The sequence below is a fragment of the Ochotona princeps genome, chromosome 19 (genome assembly GCF_030435755.1).
Source record: "Ochotona princeps isolate mOchPri1 chromosome 19, mOchPri1.hap1, whole genome shotgun sequence".
Classification (NCBI taxonomy): Eukaryota; Metazoa; Chordata; class Mammalia; order Lagomorpha; family Ochotonidae; genus Ochotona; species Ochotona princeps.
The window spans coordinates 19,749,810-19,777,358 of NC_080850.1; the positions used below are offsets into that span (position 1 = coordinate 19,749,810).

The window sequence follows — 27,549 nt, forward strand, 5'->3', positions numbered from 1 at the left end:
CTGGGTCCAGTGACATTTTCTTAAGCTCAAAGAAGCAAAAAAAAAAAAAAAAATTTTTTTTTTTTTCTTCCTTGTGCTTTTTTTCAAGCTCCTGCTTGAACTACGCATTTCCTCTGGGCTTTGAGAACAGGGCCTTCCTTCACAAAGCAGGATGTTGTGTTTCCAGCCCGCACAGACCCAAACTTTTCCTCTCACCACGTGTCTGTCTTGAGCCAGTGGGCAGCTGTGTAATGCTATCACCCTGGCCAGCCTCCAGCCCCAATCAGCTGACAATAGTGGTTAGCTAGTTAGCTTGCATGCAGAGCGCAGCAGCCACCCACAAGGGACCAAGCAGGAAGAAAAAGCAGCTTTACCTGTGGCCAGGACCTTAAAGGAGTCTGCAAAGAAACAGCCCACTGCAGAGGTGAGCGCAGGGGGGTGGGGGCTGCTGGGCTGTGGGGCGAGAGGGAGGAATCTGGGAAGATCCAGGCATGTCCAAGTCACTTGAAAAACACTTCAGCCATCTCCCTGTCCCGCTGTTGACACTCCGGCGAGATCTGCTCTCAACATCATCTGCCTGTGTCTGTAAGCGTCTTCTTCCTCCTTGGGCTTGTTTTCCAGCAAGTGATAGGTAATCCTACTGGGCTAGATTTGGCTTCAGAACCGTGTGAAAGAGGAAAATTCACAAGTCAGAACTCTTGAAGAGGAAGGGACCGTGCAGGAAGCAGCCGCTGCCGGGCTGGCGCTTACCTATAACCTCCTGCACCTAGATGGAACCAGGACAGAGGTCTCTGGAAAAGGCATATGGGATGAAGATGCTCAAGCTGGGCGAAACTGTTTTCACACAACACACTGAGATTTACGAAATAACTAAACTTTCACTTATGAAATAAGTAAACACTGCCTGCAGGTTGAGAAATGCTGTTGGCTTGATGATCCTTCTAAGAAGGACTCCCACCAAGTGCACTAAATCAGGAGCTTAGAGTCTTTTTGTGTCCAAGGAGGTGAACAGCAGCCAGGGTTTTTCAGGGACCCCCTGCAGGTCCTTGGGTGCGGAAGGCTAACAAGAAGGGAGGCTGCATTGAGAGCTGCTTCGGCTGCCTGCGCACTTCTGTCTCGGTTTCTCTGGCTAGAAGGAAGTGCTTGCTGCAACAGCAATGCACTGAGTGTCAACCCCCTGGTTTCAGGCAGGACATGAGGAAAAACAAAGACGTCGGTAGCAAATGCTATCAGATTCTGAGGCCAAAAACCCATCATCTGTATTTTTTATGTCTTCTGTAATTTATTCAGCAAATACGTCCCGTCTACACGTCAGGTTTATTCCTGGCAGGGTGGATCTCGGAGTCAAAAGGACAGCCAATCCCCTTCCTCCCTGACCCTCCACCAGCCACAAGGGCAGGCAGTCAAGTGGGGCAGTAAATATTTAGAGGGCGAGGTTTCATGCAGGGAAGGGAGTGTTACTAACACTGTTCAAAGGGATCCATTGTTTTTTTAAAGTTTAACCTTTTCCTTCATGCATCTTATCTTTCCGTGGCAGTGTCAGCCCCTCTTCTCTCTGCGTCAGCCTCAGGTGCACAGACCTCATGTACAAATCCTTCTCGCTCTGCAACACCCTCCACCTGCACCTCAGGAGGTTCCCCCGGCCCTGGAGCTTGACCACGCAGTTTTTTCCTGGAATGAGAACAGAGGCTGAAGTCAAGGGACTTCTTATGAGAATTTGTGCTTTTGTTAAAACACACAGAACACCAGGCAGAGTGTTAGGAGACCTGGATTTTGCCACTGACTGGAATTTAGAGCAAGTCACTCTGCTATCCAGGCCTAAGGGCAGATGATCATTCAAGGCTGGTTAGTCTCTTTCTCTCTCCTCCTGCTCTCTAAAAGTACATGTTGAAATAATTCACGGGCCCGGCGGCTCTGGGACCCTGCACCCACGTGGGAGACCCGGAAGAGGTTCCTGATTCCTGGCTTCAGATCGGCATAGCACCGGCCGTTGCGGTCACTTGGGGAGTGAATCATCAGATGGAAGATCTTCCTCTCTGTCTCTCCTCCTCTCTGTATATCTGACTTTGTAATAAAATAAATACATCTTTAACAAAAAAAAAATTCACAAAATATTTACAAAGAAACAATGTACATGTTAATAAATGTATAGTATATTTATAAAATAAGGACATTCCTCAATGATGTAAAATATCCAGGATCCCAGAACCTGAAAAATCTGAAAGAACTGTGTGGTAGACAAATAAAACTCCAAATTAAGCTTCTTTACTACTCCACCCACATCCTATTCCTCTGACCTATACTCGCATTGCTGAGGTCATGAGTAGCAGCTGGGGCCTCACTGTGTCATTTATCAAGACTGAAGAGTCTTCAGTGAGAAGTTGCATGGTAAAAACCATATTAGCCAGTATCACATGTGGGTGATTCACAATATCATCAAATTCCCTCTAATGGAGAGCTCATTCTTTATTTTTAAATATTAGAACCTTTACTTTTTTTTTAAGATTTATTTATTTTTTATTACAAAGTCAGATATAAGAGAGGAGGAGAGATAGAGAGGAAGATCTTCCATCCGATGATTCACTCCCCAAGTGAGCCCCAACCGCCGGTGCTGTGCTGATCCGAAGCCGGGAACCAGGAACCTCTTCCGGGTCTCCCACATGGGTGCAGGGTCCCAATGCCTTGGGCCATCCTCGACTGCTTTCCCAGGCCACAAGCAGGGAGCTGGATGGGAAGTGGAGCTGCTGGGATTAGAACCTTTACTTTCAATGTGTTTCATTTTGTTCCTAGAATTCACCCCCTTCTTAAATGTTTACTTTTCTTCTGCTAGGCTGTTTTTCATTTAGAAAATCAAATTTCTATAATACTATACTATAAAATAGAATAATAAACATGTATGCATCTTTATATCCTGTGTGTAGCATTATGTCTGACAAGGAGGTGTTTCTTGAAAGGATGATTAATGTTTCAGAGAAAACATTAAAAAATAGTTATTTATTTTTATTTGAAAGGCAGATTTTACAGAGAGGAGAGACAAAGATCTTCCACCTGCTAGTTCACTCCCCAAATGGCCACAATGGCTAAAGCTGAGCCAAGGTCAGGAGCCAGGAGCTTCTTTCAGGTCTCCCATGCAGGTGCAGGATCCCAAAGTCTTGGGCCATCATCTACTGCTTTCCCAGGCCACAAGCAGGGAACTGGATGGGAAGTAGGGCTGCCGGGACACGAATTAATACCCATATGGAATGTTGGTGCTTACAGGGGAAGGATTAGCCAGTTGGCCAAAGTGTAGGCTACAAATTTTGCATATTTTTACACCTCCATTTCCTCAGACGAAAAAACACAGTCCTTGGAAGAGATGAACTCTTAATATTAGTTAAAATTAAATGCTAAAGAAGTTAGCAATCAAGTCAGAAAAAGGAAGCCCAACAACAAAGTAATGATTATAATACTTTCTTATAATGCTGATAAATGTCATCTTTACCTGCCAACCTATCTAACTTGCACAAGTTGCTGGCAAACAATGCTAAGCAGTTTCTTTGCGTGACTATCCATCTTCACTCCCACATGTGAGGTCTATCCTAGAACCTTTCTGACTATATTAACATAAAACTGAAAACACATCTGCAGGCAGGTAGAGAGGGGCAGACAACAAGCTGCCTTTGCATTAAATATTCAGCAGGGTGATACAGTTCTGTGGCTTGGAGAACTCAGCTGCCTAGATCAACATCACATTGCCATAGCTAAAGAAAAACAGCATGTTAGGAAATGCATCGTTGGGTCTAACAAAATCAGATTTCGCTGGAGAAATGCTGTTCCCCTAGAGCCTAAGGGCCTTTCCATCACCAAAAAGCAAAATTCACTTTCCCTTTGGCCTGCAGGTATACATGGAGCAAGCAAGTGTAAAGCCAAACTTATATATCAGCCCTCAATCACTTGGTCTCAGCACTACGTAGTGTCCATAACATGCAGGAGATCAGTGTCCTCCCTGTCTTGAGACATGAACCAGAGCTGCCTTGTTCTAAGAGCAAGGTCTCACTGTACTGACAGTCATCCTTGCCTCTCTTGGGTTTTGTGTATAATTTAGTAACTGCTTCCACTTACTTTTTTCTCAGCAGGTAGCATACTCTCTAAAAGAGTCTTTAGTAGCTTCCAATGGAAGTTTATACCACAAAACGGTGGGAAACAGGTAAACTCTGATCGAAACTCATCAGACAGGCCCGGTGAGATGGCTCAATGGCTAAATCCTCAGCTTCCAAGCACTGGGATCCTACATGGGTGCCTGTACATGTCCTTGCTGCTCCACTTTCTTTCTTTTTTTTTTTTAAAAGATTTATTTTGTTGGGCCCGGCGGCGTGGCCTAGCGGCTAAAGTCCTCGCCTTGAATGCCCCGGGATCCCATATGAGCGCCGGTTCTAATCCCGGCAGCTCCACTTCCCATCCAGCTCCCTGCTTGTGGCCTGGGAAAGCAGTCGAGGACGGCCCAGAGCACTGGGACCCTGCACCCACGTGGCAGACCTGGAAGAGGTTCCTGGTTCCCGGCATCGGATCGGCACGCACCGGCCTTGCGACTCACTTGGGGAGTGAAACATCGGACGCAAGATCTTCCTCTCTGTCTCTCCTCCTCTCTCTGTATATCTTTGTAATAAAATAAATCTTTTTTTTTTCCAAATGTCAGGTACTCCACTTTTTTTTTTTTAAAGATTTTATTATTATTGGAAAGCCGGATATAGAGAGGAGGAGAGACAGAGAGGAAGATCTTCCATCCGATGATTCACTCCCCAAGTGAGCCGCAATGGCTGGTGCGTGCCGATCCAATGCCGGGAACCTGGAACCTCCTCCGGATCTCCCACGCGGGTGCAGGGTCCCAGTGCTCTGGGCCGTCCTCGACTGCTTTCCCAGGCCACAAGCAGCGAGCTGGATGGGAAGTGGAGCTGCCGGGTCCGACACCCATATGGGATCCCGGGGCATTCAAGGTGAGGACTTTAGCCGCTAGGCCACGCCGCCGGGCCCGCTGCTCCACTTTCCACCCAGCTCCCTGCTTTTGGTCTGGGAAAGCAGTAGAGGACGGCTCAAAACCTTAGGATTCTGCACCCATGTGGGGAACCAAGTAGCTCCTGCTTCCTGCCTCTGGACTGGCTCTGCTCTGGCCATTGTAGCCATTTGGGGAGTGAATCAGCAGATGGAAGATCTTTCTCTCTGTAAATCTACCTTTCCAATAAAAATAAATAACTCTTACTTAAAAAAAAAAAAAAAACAGAACACTAGACATTAAACACCTTTGATAGCCCACTTGGAGAGACTATAATCTGTGGAGAAAGCAAGCAGGTGTTTTCCCTGCTATTGCTTTGATACTAGGCCATGTAAAATTCTAACAAAGAGAGAATGAGGAGCAGCAAGAAGAAACCTTAACCTTCTTAACTTTAAAACAGTAATGAAAGCTGTGAATCCTTCTATCCTGAAAAATGAGCACGGAAAAAACTGGCTCACAATATGTGAAATTACACAATATGTGTAATTACAGGGAAGATGAAGAATTCTCAGAGGCCTTTCAGAACTAAGGAAATATCTGATTTCCAGTAAAGGGGAGGCAAATTAAAGGAAATCCAGGTGCTTTAGGAATCTTTACTGTGTTTCTTACAAATGGACATTGCATTACAAATTAGTCCATTTTTTCATTATAACAAAACACTTGATGCCTTGTACTTACAAAGAAAAAAGGCTTTTTTTGACTCACAGTTCTGGTCCAAGGGCAAGAAGCTGCATCTAGTGATGGCCTAACTGACAGTCGCAATGCAGCTCAGGGCATCACCTGACAAGACACGGAGAATGCATATGTGTATGCCATTGTCTCTTCTGGTCTTCCTCCCTCTTCATATGAAGCCATTAGTATTTTTTGTTCAAGATGTACATATCTTACTTGAACAGCAGACTTACAGCGAGAAAGAGGGAGAGATAGCGAGAGATCGGGGTCTTTCATCCTCTGGTTCATGCACCAAAAGACCACAACAGCCATAGTTGAAGCCAGGGGCTTCCTCCAGATCTCCCACATGGGTGCAGGGGTCCTAGGACTTGGGCCATCCTCTGCTGCTTTCCCAGGACATCAGTAGGGCACTGAATTAGAAATGGAGCAGCTAGGAGTCCAGCCAGTACTCATACAGAAGGTGAATGCTGCAGGTGGAGGATTAGCCTGATATATTGATATCCTACCCTCTTCATTGATTTTTTTCAAGAAATATGATCTGCCTAATATCTCGGCATTCTTTGGACAGCAGCCAGGACACAAACCGACACCCATATGAGATCCCAGCACTTGCAGGGGGAGGATTAACCAAGTAAGTGATTGTGCTAGACCCAATAAATCTTTAAAATAACAATAAATAAATAAATAAATAAATAAATAAATAAATAAATAAAATGAATCAAATGTTGAATAGTGAACATATTCCTATGGTCCACTATTTCATCCATCTAAGAACAGGAAACACCTCTGTCACCTGACAGAGGTGACAAAGGACAAATTCAATGGGGAAAGAACATATGTCAACAAATGGATATTTGTTGGATATTTACAGGCATAAAAACAGTAAAACTGGACCCATTCCTCATACCACATACAAAAGTTAACACCGGATACACTATAGACCTAATAATAGCTAAAATTATAAAATCTCAAGATTGGCATTGTGGTTGTATGGGCTAAGCTGCCAACTGCAGTGTCAACTTTCCATATTGGTTTCAGTTCAAGTTCTGGCTGCTTCACTTCTTTTTCTTCTTCTTCTTTTTTTTGTTTTTTGTTTTTAAAGATTTATTTTTTTTTTATTGGAAAGGCAGATATACAGAGAGAGAAGGAGAGAGAAAGATCTTCCATCTGCTGGTTCTCTCCCCAGGTGGCCACAACAGCCAGAGCTAAACTGATCTGAAGCCAGGAGCCAGAAGCCAGGAGCTTCCCTTGGGTCCCACATGTGGGTACAGGATCCCAAGGCTTTGGACAGTCCTCTACTGCTTTCCCAGGCTACAAGCAGGGAGCTGAATGGGATGTGGAGCAGCCCGGACACAAACTGACACCTATATGGGATCCCAGCACATGCAAGGCGAGGACTTTAGCCACTAGGCTACTGCACTGGGACACTGCTTCACCTTTGATCCAGCTCCCTGATAATGTCTGGGAAAGCAGTGGAAGATGGCACATGGGATATCCAGAAGTTTCTGGCTCCTAGTTTCAGATCAGCTCAGCTCTGGCCATTTTAGCCATTTGGGGAGTGAACCAACAGATGGAAGATCTCTCTCTCTCTGTCCCTCCCCTTGTCTCTCTGTGACACTGTCTTTCAAAATAAGCACAATGAATCTTGAAAAAATAGTCTTGTGTCATAGCGAGGTTTGCCTGCATCTGTGGTGCTGGCATCCCGTATGCCCCACTTCTGATTTAGCTCCCTGTGCCTGGGAAAGCAACAGAGCATGGCTCAAGTCCTTGGGACCCTGAGCCATGTGGAAGACACAGAAGAGGCTCCTGGCTCCTTCTGTATTAGTCCAGCTCTGGCTTGTTGTGGCCATTTGGATAGTAGAAGATCTCTTTGTCTCTCTCCCTCTCTCCCCTCTTTCCTCCCTTCCTCATTTTCTCTTTCTATCTTCCTCCCTAATTGTGCCTTTCAAATAAATAAGCAGTCAAATGTTAAAGTGAGCAAATTATTTGAATAGATATTACTAAAGAAGATATGTAAATGGCCAATAAATACATGAAAAAGGGGCCACTTAGTCATTAGAAAAACACAAAACCACAGTGAGAAACCCCTTCACACCTAGTAGGATCACAGTAAGTATCATGTGTGACAAGTACTAGTGATGTAAGGAAAAACTGGAGCTCTCACACTAAGAAACATAAAATAATGAATTCACTGTGGAAAAGTTTGGCAGTTACTCAAAAGTTTAAATAGATTTACCACATGACTCAGCAATTCTATTCCCAAACATGTTTCCAAGAGAAATGAAAGCATGTCTACACAAAATCCCATACTTTCGCAACAGTCAAAAGTGGAAACAATCCAAACTTCATCATTTGGTAAACAGCTACATAAAATATGAATACATGGGGCCCAGCACAATGGCTCATTGGCTGGATCCTCACTTGGCAAGTGCTGGGATCCCACATGAGCACCGGTTCATGTCCCAGCTGCTCCACTTCCCATCCAGTTCCCTGCTTATAGCCTGGGAAAGTAGTAGTGAACTGTCCAAAGCCTTGGGACCCTACTCCCATGTGGGGGACCTTAAAGAGGCTCCTGTTTCCTGGCTTTGGATTGGTTCAGCTCCAACCGCTGTGTCCATTTGAGGAGTGAACCAGATCTTTGTCTCTCCTCTCTGTAAATCTCATCTGCCTTTCCAATCAAAACAAACCTGAAGAATATGAACACACGTCCAGTATAGTATTACTGTGCAGTAAAAGTAAGGAACTGGCATTGTGACACAGTGGGTTAGTCACAGTTTATGCTGGAGAGCTGGTTTGAACCCCACTTTACTGTTTCTGATCCAGCTCCCTACTAACCAGCCTAGAAAGGCAGCAGATGATGGCTCAAGTACTTGGGCCCACACCACCTATACTAGAGACCAGAAGAGTTCCTACCTTCTGCTGCTTCAGCCTGACTCAGGACAGACTGCTTTGGCCACTCGAGAAATCAATCAGTAGATGAAGGATATCTCTTTGTCCCTCTGCATTTCAAATATTTTTGAAAGGAGGTTATGGGAGTTGCTGCTGTGATACAGTAATGTAAGTCTCTGCATGCAGTGCCAGCATCCCTAATGGGCACCAGTTCATGTCCTAGCTCCTCCACTTCCAATCCAGCTCTCTGCTTATGGCCTAGGAAAGCAGTGGAGGATGGCCCAAGTGCTTGGGGCCCGGTATCCATGTGGAGACCCAGGGAGAAGCTCCTGGCTCTGCAGCAGCCTGGCTCTGGCCATTGAGCCATTTGGGGAATGAGCCAGAGAATGAAGACCTGTGTCTCTCCTTCTCTCTAACTCTTTCAAATAAAAATAAAAAGTTTTAAACAGGTTGTGGTGGTGGTATGACATATACACACATGCTACAACATGAATGAATCCTGAAACATGCTAAGGGGAAGAAAAGGGCTGTATGACTTAGTTTACATGAAATTTTAAAAACAGGCAAATCTACAGAAATAAAATGTATCTTAATAGTTTCCCAAGGCTGGAATAGGGACCAAAGAGGGGGATTGATGGAGACATTATCTATTGATAACTAAAGGGTACAGGGTTTTGTTTGGGAAAGACAATGTTCTAACACTGATTGTGTTTATTTTTTTTATTTTTTTTTAAAGATTTTATTATTTTATTACAAAGTCAGATATACAGAGAGGAGGAGAGACAGAGAGGAAGATCTTCCATCCGATGATTCACTCCCCAAGTGAGCCGCAATGGGCCAGTGTGCGCCAATCTGAAGCCGGGAACCAGGAACCTTTTCCAGGTCTCCCATGTGGGTGCAGGGTCCCAATGCATTGGGCTGTCCTAGACTGCTTTCCCAGGCCACAAGCAGGGAGCTGGATGGGAAGTGGAGCTGCCGGGATTAGAACTGGCACCCATATGGGATCCCGGGGCGTTCAAGGCAAGGACTTTAGCTGCTAGGCCACGCCGCCAGGCCATGATTATGTTTATAGATGAGTAATTGTGTGACAATTCTAAAAGTCACTGAAATGTACACTTAAATAAAAAAAGATTTGCTTTTATTGGAAAGGTAGATAAGATCTACGGAGAAAAGGAGAGACAGAAAGATCTGGTTCACTCCTCAAATGGTTGCAAATGGCTGGAGCTGAGCTGATCTGGAGCCAGGAGCTTCTTCCAGGTCTCCCATGCAGGTGCAGGGTCCCAAGCCTTGGGCAATCCTCTAAAATCGGGGAGCTGGATGGAGAGTGGAGCAGCTGGAACATGAACCAACACTCATATGGGATCCCAGCGCTTTGCAAGGGGAGAATTAACCAATTGAGCCATTGTGCTGGGCCCTTGATAAAGAGATTTTTACAAAGAGAAAACAAACACAATTTGGATTCCCCTGTTTCTCATTTAGGAGATCATATGTATAATTTTTGGCTCTTTATCATTCTGAAATAGGAGAAACAGCATGTCGTCTTATGCTTAACTCATGTCTCTTTTAATGATAGAGGCTGAGCATTTGTTCAGTTTCAGAGCTAACATCGATTCTTTCTTACCATACTCTAAATGTTTACTTCCTTGCTGCCTTGTGAAAACCACACCCACACTCACCTGTGTTCTGCCATTTCAGATGAAGGGAGAGGCTGGAAGCCCGCTACACAATGAGAAGCCAAAGCAGGTAAATGCCAGCACCTCAGCCACTGCAGGGTGCAACAGCCACCACTGGCTGGCCCTACCTCAGCTGCACTTACTGTATATCTGGTGTCTCCCCCAAGGCTTAGTGGGGACTGACACATATCCTCATTCCCGTGGATGTGCAGGGAGCATGTGACTCTGGCTGCCTGCAGCAGGCAGTATCAGCGGCAGGTGAGGGAAAAGCCCATTAGTTCCCACCATCGTCTCTGCATCCCTATGCTTGAAGCCCTTGGCATGCCCTAAGCTTAGGGTCTTATAAGCTTTCCTTTCCATAAGCTGCTCCTGGGACACCAGAGGCCCCCAAAGGCAACTGGGATTGGGGCTGGGATTGGGCCCTTGACCCCAGCTAAGTGCCCACCATGTGTCCCAGCGTGTCATAGGGCAAGTTGGTCCTTGCTTCCCCTGTTCCCTTAATTGGAGCTGCTGGAGAGACTGGAAAACCCTGAGTCCCTGGAAAAACACCTATTCTTGTGAGAATGAGTTTTGTTTTGTTTGAGAATGAGATTTTAATCTGACTTGATTTGGCTTGATTAAACTGAGCAGATGAAAAATTTCTATTGAGTCTAGAAACATTCCTGAAGAGTCTTCAGAATAATTAAAACAAGAGTATTGAGAAAAATGCAACATACAGCATGTTCAGGTGGCCTTTGAATAAACTATTTAAAATGCCAAACAACAAGAGCCTTTGACTGGGCTGGTCAGAAAAGAGGGAGAAACAGATAGGGATGTGTGTTCAGTTGGAAGGTTTAGGGCCCTGAATTCCAGCCGTACACAAACTTCACTGACCGTGACAAATGACTTCCTCATCTTCTGGTCCAAAGTGGCATGGGGTAATGCTGAGAAATGATTCAGTGTGAATTCAGATTGCTCTGAACAGGTCAACCACAAGTTGGCTCTCTTAGACCTTGACTTAAGGTGCATCTTACTAGGTCAGTTCCCAGCCCAATGTCCTGCTAGATATGGTACATCTGCATCCACAGTACACATACCACAGAAACCCCCACAGAACCTCCGGTTCTCTCCCAGAATGGGAGTAGATGCTTCTAGGATGTGAGCGTAGGCTGTGTGTGTTTGCCCACCACACAGCAGACGCTGGATGCTGCGGATATGCCCAGCAGCTGACATTTTGCCTCTCCGAGTGTGGGCCCTCGTGGTCCGCAGTGAGCTCCAACTTGGTAGAGAACACAGCGGGACTTCCTAGTGACTGCCAGCGGTTTCCTCCTTGTCCTGGGAATATGTAATTGTCCTGTGCAGCTGGCAGCCTTGGGCTCATCCTGCTGAAGGCACAGGAATTACATCAAGTGAGGACACTGTGTGCAATTCTTTAGGGCAAGAACAAAGTATGGATGGGGAAAGATGAGTCTATACATACAGGAAAGTCCCAGTAATCAGAAGGTGATTTTCTCACTATAGTGCTTGCAGGTTCTTTGGGTGTGACGCTCTCAACCTGGCCTACCCACTAAGATCTCACAGGCCTCACCTCCAGAGACTTATGTAATTGGGCTTGAGAGCTCTCTGGGTGTCAGGAGCTGTCTTCAGCTCACAGGTGATCCCAATGTGCAGGTGGGTGTCTCCACTTGTTTGCCAAGAGGACTGATGACAAATGCTGCAGGTCTTGCCAGTCCTTCTATGGCATAAGGTTAATTCCCTTTCCTCCTCTCACCTGGAGTCTAATTTGCATGAACACACTCACATTCGGCCCAAGGGCTCTTGATTAGAAAAAGTCTCCAGGAGAGTCAGAGGGAAGGATCAAGAACCTTGCCTGCCAGCCTTGGTAGTGGCAGTGAGCCGCGTGGGACCACCAGGGTTTGACACTCTCTTGTTCTCTAGGAGGGACACATCTGGGGCTCCATGAAGAGGACGGCTTTCATCCTGGGCTCTGGCCTACTCTTGTTTGTAGCCCTCTGGAACTCAGTCACATGGTAAGTCTTGCCTGGCCTAGTTTGTACCCAGCACCTGAGGTGGTGGGGTGGAGGTGTGTATGCCAAAATATGGTGTAAGAGCTTTGGGTCCTGAATGTTTTTTTCTTCCCAGGCATCTTCAGAGGTTTTGGGGTGCTTCTGGCCACTTCTGGCAAGCACGGTGGGAGAGGCTTCTGTTGACGTTTGAAGGGAAGGAATGGCTCCTCTTCACCCTGGGTGAGGTTCCCTCTTAGGGCTCGGGGTTTGGGGACCTGACTACACTGGAATCCTTTTTCCTAATGTTTTGTTCTCTGCTTTGGGGTTTTGAGTTTATGATGAGAACTTGAAGTTCAAAAAGGGTGGCAACCCTAGAGAGTATTAAACTTTGGAAGTCTGGAAACAGGATGTCTAAAAAGCCAAGATACTGAGAGCCCCTCCACCCCAATATAGAAGAAAACAGGCACGTGCTAAAACAAATCATCTTGCTTCTATACAAAACTGCCACCACACAGGCAGCTATTTTGTCTCCGACTGCGTCCTCCCCATCCCCCCATCCCTTCTCATCCCCCTCTTTATTCTACCTTTCGGGGAGTTACAGCCAAGTAGTTATAGTAGTTATATTTCCTGACAGCAGGAGTAGCTCTAGACATGCCTAAGAAAATAAAGCAGAAAGAAACATACACTTATGATGACAGCTTTATGTATAATGTAAATGTCCTCAATTGCATGTTCACTCACTCACTCAATTTATTACTGTTACTGTATGTCAAATCAGTACAGAGGACACAGAAACATTTACAACAGAGTGTCTGCCCCATAGGAAACAACAGCACAGATTAGTTGGACAGATAAGAAGTGTCAGTTGTCATAAAAAAAAAAAAAAAACTGCCCACAATGATTATTTTCAGCTAAAACCAGAAATCTGAAAATTGGTTAGACACTAAGGCTCAATGGAACTTTAAGCACCATGGCAAGAACAATGTGATGAGAAAACAGTTTGCATATTTCTACTATAATGATGTAAACACTATTTTACCTTGGAGACAGGTATGAAACAGAAAATGTAATTGTTAGAGCTGAACTTAACATGTTAAGTGGCATGATCTATTGCATGAAAAGTCTGGTCTGTTCAGTCCTTTCTCTACTAATGGATATTTAGGCTGACTGAGATGTCTTGGTTTGACGTTTGTAAGGCTGGGAGGCACATTCATGGACCCCAGTGTCTCAGTTTCTCTCATTTTCCTCTCCTTCAGACACCACCAAATCATGGTCCTGAATGCTTGTCCCCACTGTATTCTCCCCAGTTCTGGCCAAGTCTGTTCCAAGTCACACTTCTACTGCAAGCTACAGGTCAATGGAACAGCAGGGGTGCAGGAAAAGAAGTAGGGAGACATGCGATGAAAACACAACCCTGTCCTTCCCCTCCAGAGAAATAACATGCAGAAATAAAGTCAATTAGTACAAGAGTTATGTAACATCATTATGTCATCTACATCATTGCCAAGCAGAAGGACAAAGTGCTGTTTGTTCTCAGTGAGAAATCAGAACTACCAGCGGTGATTTGACAGAAAAATGGGACATGGAGCACAAATCCAGATACAAATCTTCAGTCTCACTCAATCTTTTCCACAATACTCAGCAGCATGTCAATGTTGGCAGGTGGCCACCAAAGTTACCATCCACATGGGCCCCTTTAGTATGAGGGTGCATGTGGTGGGAGTGGTAGTGCCAAGATGACTGACAGACACTGAAGCCATCATAGGCCAGCTCGGAGGCTGGACCGCCTGATTCTGAGGAGCTGTGGGTCATGACAGGCCAGGCCGGTGGCAGCAATGCCCGACCACGTTCTCAGCACAGGAGTTTCCAGAGGCGTGAGCGCACCTCATGTGAACTGGCCTCTTCCAAAGTGCATGGTGTGGAGACTCTGAGGGACGAACAGCCTATTGCAAGCCCAATCTTCCCCTTTAGGAAATGCTGACTGAACAACTCCTGGGTGCCCAGTACTTCCTTTATAGGGAACAGGGCTGAGGTTTCTCCCGACTCTGCTTGACTTCTTCCTGAGCAATTCAGAAAGAGTTCAACAGCTGCAGATCTCACATGTCAGCCTAAGTTCTTTCCTATTCTGCAGTGCATTGCACTTCTTAACACATGTCCACACACCACTGTGTGCTGCCTAGGGAGGGGGATATGTTTTGTCAGGTGAATTTGTTACTATGAGGTGTGCTTTTTTTAAATATTTATTTTATTTTTATTACAAAGTCAGATATACAGAGAGGAGGAGAGACAGAGAGGAAGATCTTCCATCCGATGATTTACTCCCTAAGTGAGCGCAACGGCCGGTGCTGTGCCGATCTAAAGCCGAAGCCAGGAGCTCTTCTGGGTCTCTCACACGGGTGCAGGGTCCCAAGGCTTTGGGCCGTCTTCAACTGCTTTCCCAGGCCACAAGCAGGGAGCTGGATGGGAAGTGGAGCTGCCGAGATTAGAACCGGCACCCGTATGGGATCCTGGTGCGTTCAAGGAGAGGACTTTAGCCACTAGGCCATGCTGCCTGATCCTATGAGGTATGTTTTGAGAGTCTGCTGCTGACCAAAATACCACTACTTGGCACAAGAGTGAATATAGTTTGTCTCTGCCCTCCTGAAGGTTGCTGTCCCCATTTTATAGCTAAGAAAATAGAGACATTCCTTAAGCAATTGCTCAAGTTCCCAAAGCTATTGCGTCAGCCAAGGCTAGGGGGAGGCCCCAGGTTCTGAGCACCAAGACCTGTTGAGCCAGGGAGCACGGCTGGGATGTGTTGCTGCGTTGCAGTGGGAACTTGACACTGCTCTAATTGTTCTCTCCCGCTTCCTACCCACAGGTGCCACCACAGTGCCTGCTCTGTTTTTCTGGATCTTTAGTGGGTTCCTCCTGATAGTCGACATCACCGGTAAACCCAGCTGCATCTCCCGCTACCGAATCCAGCTTGGCAAGAACGAGCCTGTGAGTGTTGCCGCAGCCTCTCCTGCCCGAAGCAAGAAGAAAAAGCTGCTCTGGGGATGCTCACCACAGGGTGCAGTTCAGCCCTCACTGTTGGGAGCCCCCAGTGGGAGCCCACAATTAATCAATTCAGCCTTCCCCAAACCTCAGAGCCATGTAGCCTGTGGCTGGTCAAAATGAAGGTTCTAGGCCTCTGGGTCCCAATCCAGGCTCTGTGCCTGCAGGTGCTACCTCACCTTGCAGAGGTCAGCCTGTGGCCCACAGAGAGGAGCAGCTCAGTCTGGTGCTGGGCTAAGCCTAAGGCAGCAGTCAGGCATCCCTCCACAGTCAGAAAAAAAAGTTGGACCCTGAAACTATGGACATCAGTGGTCACGGGGAGGGAGGAAGACAGCTGCTAGCCTACTGTAATACGTGCCAAGCAGGAGCAGGGGTCACAGCCATCTATTTAAGCAGATCCTCCTTCCTCTTTATTGTTCAACCAGTAGTGCCAGGCACCAGGGCAAATCCATGACAAAGCAGGCCTAGACCCTATTTCTAAGGAACTCAGTGGCGCACAGCCCTGCAGAATGAAGCCTCCTCACTGCCTTGGTGCTCTGCCCGCCTTTACACATCTTTTCCTACACAACAGCGAAGAGGCAATTCTTCCCGTGCTCCACCCAATGTCCTAGCTTCTTTTCTAGAGGAAACAATCATCTTGTTGGGTTCCTGGGTGAATCATGCTGGCTCCTAGGGCATTCGTCCCAGTCCAGCACTCTAGAAAGACAGCCTAGGACACAGGGGACAGAAACTGACGGTCAACCGGGACAAACAACTAGCTCAAGGTCAAAAAACAGCCAGGACTGGATCCACCTGACTTGTAAGCTAGTGCTCCTGCTCTGTGCACCTGCAGGAGTGTAGGAGAGTAGGAGGGAACCTCCCCAGGCCATTCTTCAGGAAGAACTCACCCTGAACCAAGACATCAAGGCCAGGGCCCCAGGTGAGGACCAAAATCTTCACAGCACTCATGGGCCACATTCGTGGTCTGTTTCCTTTCCCACTCTCCAGAAAGGCTGGGACACACCCTCCCTCTCTCCTTAAATTCTCAGTACCCTGGTCCCCAGCGTCTCTTGCAGAGGTTGGCCATGCTTGCTAGCTCTCTAATTAAAGGGAAGCAGCTTGGTAGGCTCGTACTGCATCAGCCTGCCAGCAGCACCTGTCCCCTTCATGCTCTGCCTGTCCTCCCAACTCATGGGTGAGCCTTAATTTATTCAAAAAGCAAAGAGAAATCATGCATTTGTCGTGTACAGGGGCCATCCTCTGCTTTCCCAGGTGTACTGGCAGGAAGCAGGACTGGAAACTCCAACTGGTGCTTCTATGGATACACTAGCATCGCAGGCGGCTACTCAACCTGCTGTACCACAACCTCAGTGCCGGTTCCATGACTTTAAATATCACCTGGGAGTCGAGAGCTCACACATTTGTATCTCTAGCCCAGAATCCCGTTTTAATTGCAGACTCGAATATCCAGTGGCCTCCTTGACAAGTGCCCACTGATGCTAACAGACATCTCCTGTTTCCCATGTCCAAATAGTATTTCTGGTCCTCCTACCCTCATCAAAGCCCTTATCACTCAACTTCTGCAATCCAAGTTGGGGGCAGTTCTGCCCTTCCAATTATTCTGCCTAAAACCTCAAAGACATTCTTATCTGCTCCTTTTTCTCATACTCCACATTCAATATATTACAAATGTGTTCCCAAACAATCCAGAGTCCAGTCACGCCTTGACATCTCCACTGTTACCACTCCGAGCAGATGATAGCAATTGGTCTTCTGGATTCTGCTGTTGCTCTCCCAGGGTACCCTCAGCATAGCCACCGGAGTCCTGCTGTATGATCTTGTCACTTCCCAGCTCTCCTTGCAGTAAAAGCTGCAGTCTTTATAAGGCCAGCTGTTCCCTACGGGACCTGGCCTTTCCTACATCTTTGATCCTAACACCTGCTTCTTGTCAGTCACCCACTGCCTTCTACTCCACAGGCCAGAACTGTTCCCTGGTTGTGAAGGTTCTTGATCAGCCTCTTCTGATTCAATCTCATTAGCCCAATAATGCTTCCCAGTTCATTCTATTTGAGATACGTAGTGATTCACACCCTCCTTGCTCCTCCCAGAGCCTCTTCCCCTCCTGCTCCTTTATAACAAAGCACTTGTCATTTTCTATTACATTACATGTACATTTTTATTAGGTGTAAATTCCATGAGAACAGCTATCTTTGTTTTCCTTACTGCTTTACTTTGAGCACTGATAGCACTGAGAGCTAAACAAGGAGTGAATGAATAGCCAGATGTGACACCCACCTGTAGGTCAAGGTTTCTGGGAGAGGCAAAAGGTTCCATCTAACCTGGCTCACAACTTGTGAAGTCAGTCAGCACATGCAGTGCTGGGAAAGGCTGAAGGAAGAGGAAGAGGGCTCAAGTGTGGGGACCATTCTATCACCCAGCCCTACCTTGGGGACAAAAACACTTCTATTTTTCAAGGGGAACTCAGGAAGAAAGTCTTTCTCATTGAGCTCAAATGAGTTCCTCAGGACCCAAGAAGTACACCCCAGTACTCTGATAAAGTGGAAGGCCATGGAGTTCCTGGTTCTCAGGGCCGATGTTGTCTGCAGTGATGAGGTCGAATGTGAAATGGGTAGGTGGACAAGGGAGAAAAAGCTTGGGCAGATATCCTGCCAGTTTACCCTCCCATTCACCCATCCCCTCAACCTTGCAATCTTGACAGCTTCACTGGGAAGACCAGGAAGGCAGTCAAAAGGCTAGAAAACCTGCTCCCTGGCTCACCTGTGCTCTGGACCCAGGACAGTGTGGCTAGGCCACATGAGGCAACAGATGGCCATATGTCAGCACCTGGTCATAGACAAGATTCTCTGTATGATGAGACATAAGAGGGATGAAGTGAGATGTCGATCTGAGAGCTGGCTGCTTTATCCAGGCACCATGGAGGCTCCCCAGGTGACCTGCTGGGAATACACAGGGAGAACAGTAGTGAGATGTGTGCAGCTAGCAAGGGGAAGGTAAGCTCATGCAGACCATGAAGGCTGCTGGGAGTGGCCAAAGCCAGCAACATTCCTCTGACAGCCAGAGCCGGCCTGCTGTCACATTTCCAAGTCAAGGTCTGGGGGAGGGGGAGAATGAGGAGCTGCTATGCCCAGACACCACTACAGGATCCAACTCTGAGCATGGGACTCCTGGAAATCATGTCTCTAGAAGGGATAAACCTACTTCCCAAGCTCTTGTCCATCTTTGGTGCTCTTTCTCTTGGTCAGGTGGATCCTGTGAAACTGCGCCAGGCTATCCCCACGGTTCTTGCCAACCAGTTCATGATCTCTTTCCCCATGGTGGTCTTCTTCCATCCCTGCCTCAAGTTGTGGGGAGAGCCCTGCCGCCGAGAGTTGCCAACCTTCCACTGGTTTCTTCTGGAGCTGGCAGTCTTTACCCTACTGGAAGAAGTCTTGTTCTACTATTCTCACCGGTGAGCAGGGATCCCTCCTGACTGTTATTCCCTCACCTACCGGGAGCTCACTTAACAATGAGGAAACTGGGCTTGGCGGCGTGGCCTAGTGGCTAAGGTCCTCGCCTTGATCCCATATGGCCGCTGGTTCTAATCCTGGCAGCTCCACTTCCTCTCTGTCTCTCCTCTCTCAGTATATCTGACTTTGTAATAAAAATAAAATAAATCTTTAAAAAAAAAAAAAAAAAAAAAACAATGAGGAAACTGAGGCCTCCAACGACCTGGAGCTAGCTCTTGGCTCCCCACTACTTGGGACAACTAAACAATCTGTGTGTACTGTTGTGGGGGAGGGCAGTAAGGATGTGGGAATTTCCCACACATTCCTTTATCAAACCCTCATTTTAGAACAGACATAATGGTTTAAGAAATCCAGCCCTTCGAGTGCTGTGGTGGATCACAGAGGCAGCCGTTTGTGACTTGCAGGGCAGCTGCAACCCCTAGTTCCTACTTTGGTTTCTCTTCTTGCTTTGGTTGGGGAGGGAGATTGGAGAACCACAGACTATTGACTTCTAACCCTCTTCCTAGGCTCCTACACCACCCCAAACTCTATAAGAAAATCCATAAGAAACACCATGAGTGGACAGCCCCCATTGGTGTGATCGCTCTCTACTGCCACCCGGTAGAGCACGTGGTAGGTAGAGACAAAGGGCAGATGAGCCCCAACCAATTTGCTTAGTTCCCTGAAAACTAGACTTCCTTGCCCACCCTTTTAAAAAAGATTTGAAATGTGACAGAGAGGGAGGGGGAGCTGGACTGTTTTACCCATAGACTTACTGCCTAAATGGACAGAACAGCTTTGGATGGGCCAGAAATTCCCATGAGTGGCAGGGCTCACCCAAGCACTTGGACCCTCTTTTCCTGCTTTCCCAGGCACATTAGCAGGGAGCTAAACTGGAAGTAGAGTTGCCAGGACACTTGCTTGTGTGGGATGGCAACACTGTAAGCAATAGCTTCACTTGCTAAGCTACAATGCTGGGCCCGCCTGGCCCTCCCTCCCATCTTATCAAATAGCTTCCAGTTATTGCTGACCTATACATCAGGTTACACCAGGTGCCTAAATTGTTTTGTTGAATTCTCCCAACAATCTTTTAAACCCTGCTTTTGCTGGTGAGGAAGCATTTCCCTGGTATCACCTGGGGTGAGATGGAAATTCACCTGGACCACCTCCATCCCATGGGTTCTGCTTTCCATTATCCCTTCCCTTGCAGGTCTGCAACATGCTGCCATTGATGGTGGGTCCCTTCATAATGGGTTCCCACTTGTCTTCCATCACCGTGTGGTTATCCCTGGCTCTCTTCATTACCACCTTATCCCACTGTGGCTACCACCTGCCCTTCTTGCCTTCACCTGAATTCCACGACTACCACCATCTCAAGTAAGGCTGTTCCTCATCGTGCCTTCCTCTGCCCTCAATCCGGATGGTGGACCCATCCAGTTTCAGTGTGGTTGCTGGCTGCGACAGAGTTTGGAAGTGGGAAAGTGATGACCACAGAACCACCTTACTCTTTTCCTTTAGACAAGGGGTCTTACTAGTGCTTTCCTTTAGCGTTTGAGTACTGGCTCCTCTGAGTACATGATCTAACTTATGACATGCTCCTCAAGAGTCACCTGAGATGCTTGGAGGACATGCAGGCTTGTGGGTGCCACTGCACACAAATCACTAAGAATCAGGGAGAGCATAGCTAGAAACATGTATTGATAAGTCTACTGTGGTCCCAGGAAGCTGCCCATGTCAGAACCTCCCAAGTTATTGCGCTGTAGATGGGCAGGAGGGTTGAGCAATGAGAGGCTATCATGGGGCCTCTGGAACCAGCTCTGTAATGCCCTGCTCTCTCCTTCAGGTTCAACCAGTGCTATGGAGCACTGGGTGTGCTGGACCACCTCCATGGAACTGATGCTGTGTTTAAGCGGTCCAAGGCCTATGAGAGACACGTGTTCTTGCTGAGCCTCACTCCACTCACCAAGAGCATCCCTGACACCCCAAAAAATATGGAATGAATTAGAGGGCATCAGCCAACATCCTGGCTGATCCCCAACCAGCCAGCAGGATGCCTAGGAGGCCTGAGGCCTCAAGACCACACCTGACATCTTGCCCTCTGCAACCTCAACGTCCAATGATGACATCCCTATGGTACAGGGAGGTCAGCTTCCTTGTATGGCACTAGGGCTCCCCCTAACCTGTCACCTGGTGACCCTCATGGGAACTGCAGACAGCTCATAGAAAACAGCGCCACTGTTTTTGGATACCAGAGGGGGAATATCTTTGATGGCTATTAGTGAATCCTGAGGTCCTACTGTGTGGGAGGGGGAAGGGGATTCAACTCGATGATTCCAGTGTGGCCAAGGATAGATACAGAGAATGACAAAAGGGGTGCCGAGAGCTACCTGGCTCCAGGAACACTCATTCTGATGCCAGGGTTGGGAGGGGGGCAGATATGTGGCAGTTTGCCGTCTCAAAAGGCCAACGCCCTCCTGGCAGACGGCTTAGGGGTCTCAATTCTTATTATAACAACGTCCATCCCACTAACACACTAACACCCCAGGTCAATGATCAAGACCCACTCCAATTCTGCTCATCACCAGTACATAAGAGGTACTGACTGTACTCCAGCACCGTCAGTCACGTAGGAACCAAATGCCTAACCCAAGACACTTCTCAGCTGGGAGCAGCCCTTCTACCCAGAGGGAAAGGTCAAGGTTGCTGCCTTCAGGACACCCAACCGAAACCCCCTGCTTAGCCTGTGTGAATTGTATCCTACATCTCTACTAGCACAGACCAGAAAAACACGGCTGAACGAATGATTAGCCAGTCATATCAATACCCTTTATTCAGGATTTTAGTAACACCTTCTTTTTCCTTGAACTTACCTTTTATTCCACTTCACTGGTAATTACTAGTGTTTGAGAGGCAGAAACAGAGGAAATGAGCTGCCACCTGCTGGTTCATGACCCAAATGCCGGGAATCGAATCCAGGCCTCACATCTGAGTGGCAGGCCCCGATTACTTGAACCATCAATGCCGCTTACCAGGGTTTGCATCAGCACGAGACTGAAATCAAAGCCAGAGCTGAATGTTCGTATCTTCTAGGATAAACACTTACCCCACAGTAGCTTTATCAAATGAAGTCTTAAACACGAGTGGACCAAACCACAGAGGAGCTTGTAGAGGAGCCCCCACCCTGGCCTCTTCCCAGCAGCCAGGCTTGTGGTTCCCAAGAACAACTGAGGACCACTCCTTCACTGGAAAGATTATCACTGCTGTTTACAACATGCTCGTATATACTTGAGCCTATTTCTTCCAGCTCTATTCTGTTAAAATCACACACTGTGTGTGCATAAAATACTTTAATATGATGGGACTGTCTCCAGACAGCACTGTTACAACTTCATCCTCCAGATCCCAGGACCTCGGGGCCAGCCGAGCACTCGGCAGCAGGCTCCTCTCTGGCCTTGCCGAGGTTGGTCTACCCACCTTCACTTGATGGACAGCTTCTGGTGCATCAGAACACCAAGTTTTCAGAGCTGCAGGCCTGAACATGCATTACCTGTTCCCACAAGGAAATAAAATAGGTAAAAGTCAATTTTGAGCACATATCTCAAGGATAAATGAGAGTGGATGAAGAGGAATGAGAATGCAGTGGCCCTTCCTCTCCCCTAATTTTTAAAGAACTTTTCACTTGCTGACCAGTGAACAATCACACCACCATTCTCTCCTTCCTTTTCACAAGCAGGTGGGTGGCCCTTGGCAGAAGGCCCAGCCCTATCCTTTTCAACATAAAACAGAATAGCCACAAAGTTGGCTGAACAAATAAGTCTTCTAAAAAAAGACTGAAATTTCCAGGTCATGGACAGGAAGTAAGAAAACTTTGCAAAAATAAAGCGGTCTTCATTTAATTCCTGTAGATATTTAAGTTTGTTCTGTCCGTCTGCTAAGACTTACTTGTTAACACTCCTGACCATCCTACTGGGGCTAAGGCATTGCCATCAGAAAATCAGGGGCACTTCTAACAGGAATGGGTAGAATTCAAGTTGAGTTAATAGGCCTGACTATTCCCAATGTACCTTAGTCCACAAATGTTGTGACCACAGTCTTCTCAACTCTCTCGTGGTCTACAGAGGCCACTGCTGCTACTGTAGTACCTGCCTACTGGATGGACAGTGACAAGGAACTCTACGGAAAACCATTTCTAAAAGTGTCAGGTATGGGAAATAAGGTTATCAAGTAAGTCAAGTCCACACTTGTCGACTTTTAACTATACATGGAGCCCCACCTACCACACTAGGAGGCCCAGTGGAGGTCTGGACTCCTTCAGACCAGTGTTCACTGTTAACCCTTCACAGCCCTGTGGGAAAGTCTGTGCAGACACAGCTCAGGCCAACACTCAAGGAGTAACTGCAGCTTTCCTTTTCTTCGATGTTTCTGCATACCGTGGCACTGGCTGTGGCCACCATGTGCAACTGGAGAGCAAGGAGGTGGTCCCTGGAGGCAGCTCTGCAAGCAGCTCCTGCTCCGGTTGGACACCCCTTCCTGTGAGCATGACAGCAAAACCCCACTGATGGTTCACGGGCAGGCACACAAGTGCTGGACTCTGTTTCTCACCCCCAACAGGGACACCCAGATGTGAGACCAGCCAGCGTTATGCCTTTTTAAGTTTTTATTTTTATACATTTTTTTGTATTAAAAAGAAAAGCATAATTACCACAAATTACAAAGGACTAAAGCAGGACTAGAATAATGAATGAATCACTTCAGCCTGGAAAGCAGATACTCTCAATAATATTAATGTTATAATACAAGCTCATTCAAGTATTTTACATTTTTTTTGTCCTTTTAAATGTGATATCCTAGCACATGGTAAAGAGAATGTTCTATGAGCGTAAGGTGGAACCTTCTCCACAAAGCCAGATGGTAAGTTTTCCTCTCCAGTGAGAAATGGGCTGTAAGTTCTTCTCTTCTCTGTCTCTGCCAGCAATGTGGCTGCAGGAGGAGAGGACAGGGGCTGGGGAGAACCCAGGGACACTTACTTTGGGGTCCCATTCTTCAGAGGGCCTGGTTAGCTGGATCCGCCTTACTCAGGCTTGTGGCACCTCCACCCTCCCACAGTCATCTTTTTGCCCCTCCTCCTCACTCTAGGGCCTTCTGAGCAGCTTACATTCTTCTGGAAATCAATCAGGAAAGGGTTTTAAAAAAAAGCTACAATGGAACAAAACAAAAGCACTGGAACTTTTGACACAGGGCTCAGCAGCTCTGAGCCCCAGGGGTCCAGGCTGGGGCAGGAGCCAATGGCCCTGCTCTGCTCTGGGATTTGTGGGGAGGGGACAGCAGGCCAACGGGAAGCCTGCTCCTGTAACGGTGGAGGCACACAGACCTGATGTTTGGGGCCGGAAGGTCGTGTCTGCATGGACTAGACTTGGGGGTTGTGGGATGGACACAGGGGTGTGGGCAGAATGCCAGTTTGTGCCTCAGGTCCTGGGCCCCCACAGGGCGAAGGGTGTAAAGCAGCCAGGCCTGCCAGCCCCTGCCACTCCTGGCATGCTAGTCACAGATACATCGGTCCTAAATTCAAGTGTCTTCAGAAAGTGAAGATGTAAACTACTCTTTGCAACATTAACTCCTAACATGTTACAAAAAAAAAAAAAAAAAGAAAGAAAAGAAAAAAAAAAAAGAAAGGAAAAAAAAAAGCCCCTCCCCTTCCTCAGCCTATGTTGAGATGAAGTCCTCACCTCACACCCCAAGGGGCTTCCTCTTCCAAGGGTGTCTGTGGAGGACTGGGGAGAGGATGGCAGCCCCTGCCCTGGGAGTCAACTCTGCACGAGAACAGCCTTTCCACAGAGGCCAGCAGAGGCCAAACACTGAGGTTTCTGTGGTGCTGGATACAGTACAGGCTGAGCACTGGAAGCTTCGAGAGAAAAGTGGGGGAGGGGAGGGGAGCTTTATCAAGGGAAGCAAAGGGTCCAAGAGTCCAGCATCAGGTACCATGTCAGGGAGGCACCAGACCATAGGGAAAGCCTTGAGTCCCACAATTGGAGCCAAGACCAAACACCAACCAATCAAATGACTGGGTCATGGGGACCGAGACAGGCTTTCCTGTACTAACCACTGGGAGGGCAGAAGTGGGGAAATGTGCAGGCTAAAGCAACACTATACCCTGCAAGACAGAGGGCAAGCCCTTGTCAGCCTGGGATACTGTTTCCTTCTCCCAACTTGCGGGCCCAACAGAGAACCAGCTGAAGAGCAGGATCGACAGTTTCACAGTTGAGCAGTGAGACCACCAACTTCTCATTGCCCAGTTCCCACTGGGGGTGAACATAGTCACGCCCATACCCAACACACGTGCCAGTCTTTGTAAGTCAGTCCTTTCCCACCCTCCCTAGTTTCTGACAACGGCAGACTCCAGCCATTTCATTTTCATTCAAGGCCCAACCCAAGCAGTCAGTGGCTGGAGAAGAGAAGCCAGGTATACTCTATGTCCACATATACCTTCCTGCCACAAGGCTTCACCAACTGGCAGGGTTCCCCCCAGCCCCCAACTCCTCCTCATCCCTCGCTCCCAGGCCGGGTCACTTGGAGGGTGGGCAGAGATGGCTTGCAGAGGGGAATGTGAGACTGGGAGATCCCCAGACCGAAGAGGAGAGTGGCATCTTCTTTCGGCCAACATGAGAAGCCCTTCCGAGCCTCGGCTGTCGGGGTTTGCCTTTCCCCTGTGGGGCAGGTGAGACGAGTCCTTGCTGAGGACAGACGTGTTCCAGAGCCAGGCCAACTGTGCTGACAGTTTGAAGCAAACTTGGCCTTGGGGGTTCCGAGGGTAGGATGCAATGTGTCGCGGCAGGCCAGGGGGGCCTGGCGTGAGGAAACAGCAAGCAGAGCGAGGACACAACAGTGGCAGCAGTGTACAGACACAGGACGTCAGCTTCAAACGATGCAACAGCAGGGGTATTGTGGGCACGGCTCAGGTGAGAGCCGCCGCCAACTCTCTCGCCTCCAGCAGGAGGCACTGTACATGCAACTCAGTCCAGAGGAAGATTCTAGCCAGTCCAAGCCCAGGCACATCCAGAGAAGGTGGGAGCTCTTCAGGTGGACTCCACCGAGGAAAACAGGCATTTGGGTATTTCAGATTCCCGCTCCACAATAAGGCAACTTTTAAAAAAATATTATTTCCAAGAACAAAACAAACAAAAAATTCTAAGGAGAGGGCAGACATCACTTTGTGTGGATTAGGTGGGAGTTTCTGATTTTGTTTTCTTCTCTCTTTTTTTTTTTAAATGGTCGATTTTGTCTTTTTTTTTTTTTTGTCCTTTTTCTTTTTTTCATTTTCCCAAGGATGTAAAGGTCAGAGAAAAATAAAATAAATCATCTTTCAATAGTCTTTTCTGGTATGAGCAGCGTCTCTCTGGGCTGGGGAGTAAGGGGCATGTTGGGGGTGGGATGGGGAGATGCTGAACGCTCTCCCACTCCCCACTTGTAGATCCTTTGGTTTCCTTCTCCCAGAAGATGGCAGAAGGGCATGGTAGGGAGAAAACATGGTGATGGTAATCCCCAAATGATCCAGGGGCTGGTGGCTCCTGGGCCCGGGGCGCACTGCCAGAGCTTTCTGTGGGACAGTGCCAGGCAAGGGGGCCCACGGGGCCTTCTTGTGGGCTGCATAGTTGGCTTGAGGGGGACAGCAGGGGCTGGGGGTGGGTAGGACCAGGGCTGTGGCCTACCAGCCACAGGCAGGGCTGCAAAGTGATTTTGGTAATCCAGACAAACTATCAATAATTTAAAACTTGATATATATATATATAATATATATATATAAAAAAAATCTCCCCTCATCCCTCCCCCCTTAGAAGAAGCTAGGATGTGAAGAGTCATGGAGAGAGGAAGGAACGGGGTGTGTGGAGGCTCCTGCCCAGGGGGACCTCAAATAGCCTAAATGGTGTAGATACTGCTACTTAACATCAAGGCCATCCTCACATCTCCAGGCCTGCCCCTTCTCTGTCCCCTCTCCTGGGACTGGGCACCCCCATGGACTCTTGCCCACCCCAACCCTTCCCCCACCCCCACCCCAAACCCAGGCCTAAAGGGCTTTTCACTTTCCCAAAGTCTGTGTATCCGAGTGCAGGCTTGTCCATTTGGCATCGTCCCGGGTAGGCTGGCCGGTGGGTGGAGTAGGGGGCTGGCTGATCACGGTGGTAGGTCTGCTGGAAGACTGTGAAGGGCACCGCTTCCTGCCTTCTCCACTACTGCCTCCTGCTGTCACTGGGTATCGCTTGTGGTTGCCTTCCTCACCCATAGGGGGCTGCAACACATGGGAGAGTCACAGATGATAAGGGGGGCAAAATACCTCGCTCTTTCCTTGCCAGGGCTGTCAAGAGATCTATTTTCTACCTCTGAAACCAGATAACGGATAGTTTAATCTTAGAAAAAAATTGCTAGTCCTAAGCATTTCTCCACACCTAGAAGTGAAGTGTGCTGTTTTACACATGTTCTCTCATAGGGTCTTCATCACTTTCTGATCTGTATGTGATTGCCCAATTGTACAGTTACAGAAAGTAAAGCACAGGAGGGTCTCACAGTTGGTAATTGGCCAAGATGAAATTTACGTCCATTCATTCTCAAAGGCCAGGCGTTTATCCAGGTAAGTTTCTATTCCCAGCCTGACAGGGGACATCTGGCTTAGGAGGTGATGTCTGGCTAAGGCCTGCAGGGGCACGGAGCTATCACAGCCCAAAAGGCCCAGATGCTCCTAGTGGCTGCCTCATGCCCTTTGAGCCCTGAACAGGACACTGAGCGCAGCATCACATTGTGACCCATCC

At 47.8% G+C, this 27,549-nt stretch overlaps 2 protein-coding genes and 1 long non-coding RNA gene across 6 annotated transcripts in view; 1 reads left to right on the plus strand and 2 right to left on the minus strand.

Annotated features, from left to right (window-relative positions):
- The first annotated feature begins 139 nt into the window (after positions 1-139).
- Positions 140-23,032, plus strand: FAXDC2 (fatty acid hydroxylase domain containing 2). Of its 2 annotated transcripts, none has more exons than XM_058677562.1 (9): positions 140-403; positions 10,265-10,312; positions 12,160-12,251; positions 12,364-12,467; positions 15,088-15,209; positions 18,506-18,711; positions 19,276-19,381; positions 19,959-20,125; positions 22,148-23,032. In XM_058677562.1, the coding sequence occupies exons 2-9, from the start codon at positions 10,265-10,267 to the stop codon at positions 22,230-22,232; spliced, it is 930 nt and encodes a 309-aa protein (XP_058533545.1). In that variant the 5' UTR covers positions 140-403; the 3' UTR covers positions 22,233-23,032. The 2 variants fall into 2 exon arrangements, with proteins under 2 accessions (XP_058533545.1, XP_004587559.2); XM_004587502.3 differs by lacking the exon at positions 22,148-23,032 and adding an exon at positions 20,592-21,255 and having other exon boundaries at positions 147-403.
- LOC131482630 (uncharacterized) lies at positions 15,102-18,774 on the minus strand. Its single transcript, XR_009247179.1, has 3 exons — positions 18,021-18,774; positions 17,538-17,630; positions 15,102-15,231 (listed from the first exon to the last, which is right to left on the minus strand). It is a non-coding gene; the product is annotated as an uncharacterized LOC131482630 (long non-coding RNA).
- Positions 23,033-23,509: 477 nt separating the features above from the next.
- The window catches only part of LARP1 (La ribonucleoprotein 1, translational regulator), a 125,340-nt gene continuing 121,300 nt past the window's right edge, over positions 23,510-27,549 (minus strand). For all 3 annotated transcript variants that reach the window (XM_058677561.1, XM_058677560.1, XM_058677559.1), the window contains one exon: positions 23,510-27,032. In XM_058677561.1, coding sequence (XP_058533544.1) covers positions 26,823-27,032 — 210 coding nt within the window. In that variant the 3' untranslated portion in view covers positions 23,510-26,822. The remainder of the gene's footprint in view (positions 27,033-27,549) is intronic.